The following is a 10414-nucleotide window of genomic DNA, read 5'->3' as shown; positions in this document are numbered from 1 at the left end:
TGAAGGAAATAATTTTCTTCACACAACAAAAAAACACAAGTCCTTTACCAATGAACCATTTAATTCTCAGATATAATCGAAACAAACAAATCTGTCTGAATATACACTTTCAAATCTACAACATGTACATTGACTGTCCTTATGGAAGCATCTCAGTTCATGCAGAACAACCAAACAGTAAAAATACAGAAGTTTTCTTCTGTTTTTGTTTTTACGTTAAAAACATTCATCTGGAATTTCAAATAAACTTCTTTCACAAAAACTCCTGCTGACTTTCAGTAACATGGAAAAGTTTCCAGCTACCAATAATTAGCTTTGCTTTCTATTTTTTATCAAGACAAAAAGTATGAAAACTTTTCAGAAAGCCTGCATAATATATGATGTTAAATAACTGATGAGTTCAGTGAAACCCCTGACCTCAGTGTGACCAGTAGTGACCATAAGAGGAAGACAACCAGCACACACCAGGCTGCTTGGCTTCAGGCTTTTATTTAAGTCTCACAGTTCTGTCAGTGTTTTTAAAACCTCTGCAAGAAATCCAACATATAGTTATGGCAAGATTTACAAATAAAATGATCAAATTCAAGCTTACAGCATTCTGTCACATTCCAACAAGGTCAGGAGCTTTGTGTGTGTGTTTTTGTATTTGTGACACTTATTTTAAAGACTAACTCTTAAAAGTTAGTATTGTTTTGTCTGCTCTGAAGACTGTAATGGAGCGATCTGCTCTCAGGTTGATGCTCCGGTCCATCGTGTGGTCGTGACCCCAGTGTGACCGGGCCGGCTTTCCCAGATTCACATCCTTATGAAATCGTTTTGCTTTTCATTGAGGCACTGATTTTGGAATTCATCGTTCTTTTTTGTCTACAGAATAGCGTCAGAAACAGCAGCGAAGTCAGACCGTTTCCACTAGGCTGGTTTGGTTGAAGGAGATCACCAAGGATACAGACGTTTATCGATTTGGCGCTCTAACAAATCAAAGTCCTAATAATCAAACATTTTTAGATTATTATAGGACCAGAACCTCTGAATGCTTTTTAGCCAATTCAGATATTAAATCTCTGCAACATAAAATTGACTTCTATAAGTTGAGATCCTTCAGCTGAGATTTAAGATTAAAACTAGAGGCTGAAGCAACTGAGGCATAAAATGCATCTAGAAGAATCTGGAAATTCAGCACAAACATCCATTAGCAAAGAGCAAAGTCATAATGTAGAAGATTTGGCTGAATGTAGGTATGAATAAAACAACTCAATCTGGATCCAAACGCAGCAGAGAGAAAAGCTTGTGGATCAGGATGTTTTTCGAGGTAGTGACAGCCTCGTTTATATGAAACCCCAATGTTAACATAAAACAGTAAAAAAATACATAAAATTTAGGTTTTATGGCAAGTTGTCACTTCCAATGCAAGGTTTGGGTGTTTTCAACCACCAACAGATTCCTACGTTTCAGCACATTCAGCAACAGCTGCAGGAAACAGTTCACAACAAACTGGACTCAGCTTCCATGCAGACAGCAGAAGTTCTCACGTGGTTGAAGAACAAGGAATTATGGGATTGAACTGGCTCGGACTCTAAAGTTGGAAAAACTGGACTGGAAACTCTAACCTGTGAGGCTGGAAAGATTTTCACACTGACCCAAACTCAAAATCAACATGGCTGCAACACTACTGCAATAGTGACAGCTGCAGTAATAAATGGTTGCCGTTGCACCATAAAGTTTGTGGCAAATCTGTTGGCGCACATTATGCCCACGCTCCTTTAATGTCGTAATGGCTAATAGCGGCTAGCAGTTAGCCGGTTACTGAGCTAAACGGAACAAATCCCACTGGGTTTCTGATGAATAAATGGAATACAAAAAAACCAAAATAATTTTTTTAATCAGAATTTTTTAAATCATAAAATTTCATCTCTTTATCAATAATTACTAAAAAGTATAAATTCAAATACCGTTGTTTGCTGTAATGTTATTTGGCATGATCATCTTTCTGATTGGCTGCCAGTCAAATTTATGAAGCTGCTTTGTTCCTCAAGCCAGTATAGCAACCACGAAATGAACAAGAAATGTCAGGTGTAACAGGTATGTTTAAAAATATATATATTATATATTATTTTAAAGAAAATTTTGTTTGGATCTTCTACAATTGTCATATACACATATCTACATATCTATATGTTTATACATATGTATGTATATATGTATCAAACCCATTGTGTGGCAGAACATGGGGACTGCATGCACCAAACACTCTGACATGCTGCAGACGGACACCCTGGGACAGACGGAGACCCTCGGACAGACGGACACCCTGGGACAGACGGACACATAGGGACAAACAAAATGATCTCCAACATTTTATTTTCACTGTAAGTGGTTGTTTAACAGCAGTAGTGAGAACTTTAACCAGTAGCTGGGTTCATGGCATTGTGTTGCTGAACTGTGCTGGTGCATGCTGGTCTCAGCTCAGGTGACCATGATGATCTCAAGTGAAGCCAGTGATTGGCTGAGGAGGTCTCCAGGGAAACCGTTCATATCATGTTTGTAAAGAAGTCAACTAAAAATCCAAGACATGAAATAAAAGCTTTAAAAAAAACTTTTAAAGTTATTGAGAAATAGTTCAGGATTTACACTAAATATTCTCCAATTCCTTAGATTACCATTTTTCTCCACAGCTTATTTTAGGCCATTTCTCTGACATTTTTGCACACATTGGGGCTCCATAGTTTCAGGCGGGTTTTTTTTTTTTTTTTTTGCTTTTTTTTAGCCCTACATTTACATTTAAAAAAGGGGAAAAAAAAAAAAAAGGATGCCATGTTTTTGTGAAGAATGATGAACTATGATACACAGTGATGAGGTGAATGTCAGCTGCAGCGCTCTATGGGATGTGGAGCATTCCTGGAGAACATGCACATGGATCCTGGTGGTGGAGAACTGAGCGGAACCTGGGGATATACAGTAAACATGTCCAACAGCGTTCCTCATGCCTCTACAACCACACTGAGGCGCCGCAGGTCCGGCCCCAGCCCCGGCCCCGGCCCCGGCTCTGGCTCGCCCAGCTGCAGCAGCAGCAGTTCAACCAGCGCCACTGTCCACCATGATACCTGCTCCTCCCTGGAGGGGGAGCAGAGGGGCTGCTGCTGGTTTCTGGAGGGAAGCCGCCCAGAGCTGCCAGAACATCTTCATCCTCTGAGGGGGGAGGGGGGGTTGGAGGAAGGACTTTAGAAAGGTGAGTTCATCCCAAGTTTGGTTTCAAACTGCAGCTTCTGTCTCTTCTGGTACCGAACCCGTTCCCTGTAGAAAGCAGAGAGAGAAATGAGCTGACGTGATGGAGGTGAGCAGAACCCTGCAAGTTTTTTGTTTTTGAGAAAACCATGCATGGCTAGAAAACAAAATAAAAAATAAAAAACTGTTTTACAGGATTTTATAAACATATGCTATTTCTTTTTTTAAACAAAAGCGGGATATTAAACCTTGTTTTCAGATTTTTTTTTTTACAGTATTTTATGTCTGACTTCATGTCGCTAACAGACACTTTTCCATTGCTGCTGCTGTTTAAATCAAAATGTTTTACTTGAATCCTAAAGGGAAACTAAACGTTGCTAAGCCCTTCCGCTCTGTCTTTGTATTCCAGCCGTTTTTTTTTTTTTTTGGTTTTTATGTATCCACATCTCCGTTAGCCCTTCATTTCCAAATCCACCTCTTCTGCACATGCTGCGTTTACTGGGCCGTGTCTACGCTCTGGTTCTGGTGTCAACGTACCGTATCTCATGCAGCTTCACCACTTCGTTGACCAGCACTACCAGCAGCGGGGACAGGGAGGCCAGCAGCCACACCTCCAGGGGAATGTTGGCCAGGCTGAAGGTCAGAGGGCTGCTCTGGTCCCTCCACAGCTGGTAGTCCACCGTGGCCTGAACGCCCTGGCCCAGCAGTCTGGTGACACATGAGCAGGTTAGGAACTGATGTCAAGAGGAACTGTGTATGTGCTGGACATGAGGAGGAGGACTTACACCACGGGCACAGTGAGGCACCACCAGGTGTTGTTGAAGGGAGTCTTCCTCCACAGAGGCTGGGAGCGATGGACGTAGCTGAGGGAGATGACCACTGAAAGCAACAGCAACACTCTAAATGCACAAAGAACACCAGCCAGGCTGCCCCCTTGTGCAGTGGTGGGCATTTATTGTATCGCTTAGCATTTTTATCGCGATAAATTCCTAATGATAAAAATTTGGATTTATTGTCACAATAAACCAATCTAAATTAGTTTGAAACCCCATAAAACTGTCCACATAGCTGGAATTGTTAGTTTTAGTATTTTCTCCACTGTTTGTATTTAATCATATTATCAAATGTACTGATATTTATTGAACAGTTACTGTGTGGAGCTTTGTGATACAAATCACTTTGTTATGTGACTGGTGACCTAAAGCAGCTGATCAGTAATGCTGACATTTTTCAGGAGCATCATTTAAGTTTTTGTCTGACTGCTGTGCCATGCAGTAAAAAAGAAGTAATAAATTGTTGTTATTGTCACTTTCATTATTATCACAATAATATCACTAAATATGGTGGAAAAACTTTGCGTCCATGTCGCCCCACCTGTGTGAAGCACCAGAAAACCAGCCAATAGCTTTTGGGTCAGCAGCAGGCCGTTGGACAGATCACCAAACCACACCAGAGGCTGTGGTGATGAGCTGCAAACACACACACACACACACACACACACACACACATAGAAGTCAGATATGTTTGATATTTCCTGTTTATTACTGATCCATCTCCTGTTACATACCTGGCTGTGAATATGGAGCTGCACTTGAGTACGGAGTTGTTACTCAGGGTGAGGTTGGTGCCAGCAGGGCACACAGTCTGCAGGGTGAAGCCGAACACCAGCAGGTACACACACACTGAGAGACCAAACTTTAAGAAGAAACAGCCCAGGAAGTAGTTCTGAGTCTGGAAGGACAGGAGAAGAAGAAAACAGTGAGGCTCATTGGGAAACAATCTGGAAACTTTTTGTGTAGGAAAAACTTTTACAAGAGTTTTTATGGAATGAGATGTTTCTGTCAAACCAAAGCATGCTGGTTGCTTTTTTATTCAGTCAGATTAAAACCAGTTCCAGCACTGCCTCTGCCCTCAACTCATTTCTATTCAGATACTTTATTATTATTAACAGGAAATGAGGAATTGTAACTCCTATTATCCAGATTTCTTCAACGAGTTGTTAATGCTGGCAGCTGTGGACATGAAGGATCTCCTCTAGCAGTCTGTATTACAACCAGGGGTGAAAGTAGGCGGGTACTTAAAAATATCTTAAAAGTAAAATTAAATGTAACTTACAAACATTTGCTGCTGCTGTTGTAAATTGTGACAAGAAATTTTGCCTGCTTGGAGAAGAGCTATAAAGAAATAATTTTGGTTTAATAATTTTACACGTTAGCATAAAAATAGAATAAAGAATGATCCCCAAAAAATGATGCCGCTCCACATTTGATGGGTTGTAAACGACCCAGTTGAACACATTTGTTCTGTACAGTGTGGAAATGTAAACAATAGACAGAACGTAATGTCTTCCAGCTTTTTCTGTGTAACTGAGAGCTTGATACCAACAGGAGCACAGCGTCACATTGCTGATAGCCGGGAAGGAGATAAAGAGTCCATTTCTAAACTGTAAACTGGTTATGAGTCTGTTGGTTTTTCACTTTTCTTGTATTTTAACTATTAAACCAACTGGTAAACAAATGTTTATATCTGTTTTTAAAAGAATAGTAGCTTCTCTCTTATGTCTCCATCAGATGAGCAGCATTAGCAGCTTTTGGTGACATTATTATTAATAAAAATTAGATTGTTTTTGAATACGATGCAGGATTTAAAATGAACTGATGAAGATGGTCTATGTGTCTAGTCTGGCCTGGGAGAGATGTCTGTGGTTCCCTTCTGGACCTGTTTCCCCATCAACCCGATGTGGAAGAGAATTTAGATCTCACTGCATCTCGCGGTGCCAAAACTGGAGCCAGTGGGCTGAAGGAAATACAGCTCCATTTTGAAGTAATTCAAGAGATGCACAGCTTTTATCGCTTCGCAAAAATTTCATCAGCACAGAAACTCCAAAGCACACAAAGAAGGAATTTTTATATATACAATATATATAATATATTATATATATACACACATGTACACATACATACACGCACACTTTTGTCATAGAACCCCCAAGAATTTAAAACTACTTTCACCCCTGATTACAACCATCCTAAAGAAGCCTCTGACTGAAGACACCATCTAGCTGTATGACAGTCTGATGAAGAGGATGCTCAGGGTTGATCCTCCTCCTGCTTAAAGCCTGTGATCTTCTTCATCACTGACCACACACACATGTCTGATACCGTTTCTCTGTAGTTTGCTCTCCAGCTTCTCCTTACTGTTTATAATTTTTACTTTAATTATACCCCTTAATAAATCCCTTGTCCCTCCATCGGTGCTCTACTGGGAAGCCGTCTCAGTGTTCTGGTTCTGATGGTGATGTTCACACAGACGTTTATATGACAGTCTGTTCATGTGGCTGGCACAGAGCGTCCCAGTCAGTAACCTCAAACAGCCCTGAATCTTCTACAGGTTCCTCTAACCATCTCCTTACAGTTATAGTTAGCTTAAGTGATTCTGGTGCAAAAATAAGACAAAACTAACTTCTAAGTAACTTTTCAACAAACTGCAAAGGGCTTGTTTTAAGTCAGTAATTCCCCAATATTGATGAAAAACTAGTTGTTCATATTGGCAGATTATTTCACTCCTAATATGGAGAAAATGTCTTGTTATAAGTGAAATAATCTGCCAATAGATTTGCGGAGTTCAGGTTTTATTTGAGCTTTTAAAATGTTGATCAGCTATAAGGTTATAAAAACACTTATGGTTACACATCATAACAACTACCCAACAGACATTCCAGCTGTAGCAACATATCCAAAATCACAGAGAACAATTGTACAAAAAACGCAAAGTTTCAACCAGAAAAGGAGAAACAATTAAAAAAATAAAAATAATCAGACTGAAAGTAACAAAGCTTACTTTGTTACTTTCTAAAAGAAGCACATGTTTCCCCGTTTAATTCAGTAAATAGTGAAACGTGACCATTACTGAGCTCGAGTTTTGTTTTATATTGCAAAGCTACTCTCGGCTCATCCTACCTTCTTTGGGATGGAATCCAGGTTCTTCCCTGTGGCAACTGTCATGACCGAATTGTCCGGTGGCTTTCCCAACAGCGACACACTGCCAAAACAAATCCAGCGTTAAAACATCTGACAGATCAATTAGTGCGACTGATTCATCATGGACACGTAGAGTGTGTATGTACCTGAGCAAAGGGCAGCTGAAACAGGACATCCAGAGGATGTCAGTGGTGTTCATGGGAGGAGGAAGCTGAGCCAGGCAGGCCAAGAACTGTACAACAACACAACACACACTTCAGATGGTGCATCCCACAGACAGGCCTGACATTCCTGCGGTTTACTGACCCACCTGAAGAATGACCAGACTGAGCTGGCACTGCAGCAGGAAGAGAAAGCACTTGCGGATACCAGACGTTGTGTGTCGTGCCTAGAAAGTTAGTTCAGCAAAGGTAGATTCAAAATCAATTGAAGATGTGTATGTGACTCAGTGACTGCTTGATGTGACAAACCTGCTCTATGAGTTTAATCAAGCTAACGCTGTTTCCCTGGTGGAAGGAGACGGAGCAGCCCAGGCTGTTCAGCTGTCCTGACAGTCTGAGAGGAGAGAGTCCTTCAACCTCTCCGCTGAAGCCTCCTCCTGTGGCGTAGCCAAAGGTCTCCCATGAGCACTGAGATGGATACAGAGGGTCCAGCCCAATGCTGTGGAGCCCAGAGAGTGGACAACATGGCATCAGCAGTTGTGATGGGGACGATTCTGATATGCTTGGCTTCAGAAACGTTGTGAAAAATGTTGAGAATGAAAGTGATCTCTGTACCTGAGATCGCTTTGCAGAAAGAGGCGGCTGTTGCGGAAGTTGGCGGAGCTTCCCAGACAGCAGGTCACCTCCCTGTTCTCCTGCATGATCTTCATCATCTCACACATGGCTGCAGAGAGGAAGACCAGCCACAACATTTCAGTTTGGTTTGTCCCATGGATAACAGAGTGGGCCTTGAGGACTCAGAAGATATTCAGCTCTGGAAAAACTGAAGATCTACTGCACTGAACCCCATTGGAAACCTCCTGGTTATTCCACCACATGCTGATTTCTGAATTCTTTCTAAATGAACATGAACTTGTTTTCTTTGCATCATTTGAAGTCTGAAAGCACTGCATCTTTTTTGTTATTTTGACCATTTTTCATTTTCTGCTAATAAATACACATTTTTGTTTGGAATTTCAGAGACGTGTTCATTTTACTCAAACATATACCAATAAGAAGTAAAATCAGAGAAACTGTACTTTATTTTCACTAGAGCTGTATATATACAGAAGAAGACTGGAGCTACAGAAAAAAATAAAAACAAAAAATTAATTCTGACTTCTTTTTTCAAAGTCCGACTTTAACCTCAGAATTCTGACATTTGATCTTATAAGATCAAATGTTCTGAGGAAAAAGTTACAGTTCTTGTGTTTTCTGTGGCCCTCTTCCATAAAGCTACCCTCCATCTGTGCTGATCTCTGCCTCTGTGTAAAACATGTGGGGTTGATTTGTTAACCATTTTGTCAAACAGGTTGACTAATTTGCCAAGTTCTTACGTTTCTGACAGAGCAGAACGCGTCAAACCGTGAAGCAAACTGAAAACAGCAAAAACTAAATGGCTCATCGATTAGCTAGATTCTTGACTTGGAGTAGGTTATGTTTTTGGGGAGAGTGTAGGGCTCTGCATGTGACTGTTGGAGAAACTGAAAAATAAAGTTCAGGTATTTAAATAGTAAATGTTATTGATTTTTACAGAACTGCTGTGGAAACCCGCCTCCAGTAAGAATTACGTGTTTAACAATAAGTCTATAACAGACAATATCAAATGTAAATAGTTCTACACTTATAATAATGTTTAGTTAGGAAAAAATATGAAGTTATTTCTTATAATCTTTTTATCTTAGGTTGAGTAAGACAGGGTACAAAAAGCACAACTCTTATGTCACAGAGGATTAACTAAATTTTATTGTTTGTTTTTCTTACTTTTGTGAAACCAGGACTTGGACAAATCAAACTTCAAGCATCAAAGCAATTCATTCAAATGATTAAAAATGCTATTATAAAATAATATGCAGTATTTGATGTTAGTTTTGATGTTGACGTCTTTGTGTTTAAGTTAAAAATGCAAATGAATGAAACTGTAAAGGTAAAAACTCTCCTCAGTCTGTAGAAGGATACTTAAAAAGCGTGAGGACAGTCAGAGTAAAGACTCACTGTCAGGGGTGCAGTCGGTGAAGAGCGGCACTAAAAGAGGCACGTTGTCGATGTTCTTCAGATGAGGACGGACTTGGTGGATCCCCCGAGGCAGCTTGGCCTGAAACGGAGCGCAGCATGTCAGCAACAACAACCTGAGCCAGGACAGCGCTGGACAAATCCAGTTACAGATGATCTGAAACGTTTCATTACAACAGAACGTCTGGCAACAAAGGCAGACGGTCTGGCAAGATGAGCCCTGCTGCATAATGTGACTGAGGTGATGATTACTCTGTTACAATCCTCCAGGAAGCTTGGCACGTCACTGTCTGTCGGCTGGAAGCTGGCCAGGTCGGACTGGGCCTCCTCCTCCTGCAGCAGCGGACCCTCTGCCTCGTCCCGGGAGTCTTCAGGACAAAACGCAGGAAAATGGACACAGTTCAGATGATGACAGATCTGTCATACTGTTGTCACTGATGGAACCATTCCAGTTTCTAAGTGGTAATAACAGAGATCAGCCGTCCGTATGGCTGCTAAGCCTCCGACTGCAGGGCGGAGCACCAGCCTGGGTTTGTTGGCCTGCAGCAGCACCAAAACTTATTTTTGGTAAGCTAGTGTCTCTCTCATTGAACACAAAAAATAGAAATAAAAAAATCACAGAGTGTGGAGAGGCACAGCCCACATACCCTGGTGGAGGTCTTCGTGCAGGGAACCGTGTCCCGGGCTGGATGGAGCCCCCTCATAGGGGCCGTCTCCGTTTGGAGTCAGAGATATGTGACAGTTCCAGCCTGTCTCTAAACCCATCTTCTCTGCAAACACCTGCACACATGCGTATACACGCACACACGCGCGCACACACACACACACACACACACTCTCAATGAACCCACAGCAACCTAGCTTCAACACAGTGTATGTGCCAATAAGGATATGAATAATTGTCCCAAAAAGACAAAAGTCAACATAAAGGTCAGATCATAACTAACAGAACAGGTCTACCTGACATGCTGCCACCATGGGAGGAACAATTCTAGAGCT

At 41.2% G+C, this 10414-nt stretch overlaps 1 protein-coding gene across 3 annotated transcripts in view; it reads right to left on the bottom strand.

Moving 5' to 3' along the window:
- Nucleotides 1-43: 43 nt before the first annotated feature.
- Nucleotides 44-10414, bottom strand: part of tmem94 (transmembrane protein 94) — a 30900-nt gene continuing 20529 nt past the window's right edge. For all 3 annotated transcript variants that reach the window (XM_015002615.2, XM_015002617.2, XM_015002616.2), the window contains 13 exons: nt 10063-10195; nt 9668-9783; nt 9398-9497; nt 7979-8087; nt 7673-7862; nt 7513-7590; nt 7349-7434; nt 7182-7263; nt 4790-4953; nt 4597-4691; nt 4008-4101; nt 3760-3930; nt 44-3291 (listed from right to left, as the gene is read on the bottom strand). In XM_015002615.2, the coding sequence (XP_014858101.2) occupies nt 3219-3291; nt 3760-3930; nt 4008-4101; nt 4597-4691; nt 4790-4953; nt 7182-7263; nt 7349-7434; nt 7513-7590; nt 7673-7862; nt 7979-8087; nt 9398-9497; nt 9668-9783; nt 10063-10195 (1491 nt within the window). In that variant the 3' untranslated portion in view covers nt 44-3218. The remainder of the gene's footprint in view (nt 3292-3759; nt 3931-4007; nt 4102-4596; nt 4692-4789; nt 4954-7181; nt 7264-7348; nt 7435-7512; nt 7591-7672; nt 7863-7978; nt 8088-9397; nt 9498-9667; nt 9784-10062; nt 10196-10414) is intronic.

The sequence above is a fragment of the Poecilia mexicana genome, unplaced genomic scaffold, assembly GCF_051168715.1.
Source record: "Poecilia mexicana isolate PSO_F unplaced genomic scaffold, ASM5116871v1 scaffold_19, whole genome shotgun sequence".
Classification (NCBI taxonomy): Eukaryota; Metazoa; Chordata; class Actinopteri; order Cyprinodontiformes; family Poeciliidae; genus Poecilia; species Poecilia mexicana.
Note: the sequence above shows the minus strand (reverse complement) of the source record. Positions and strands in the feature narration are given on the sequence as shown.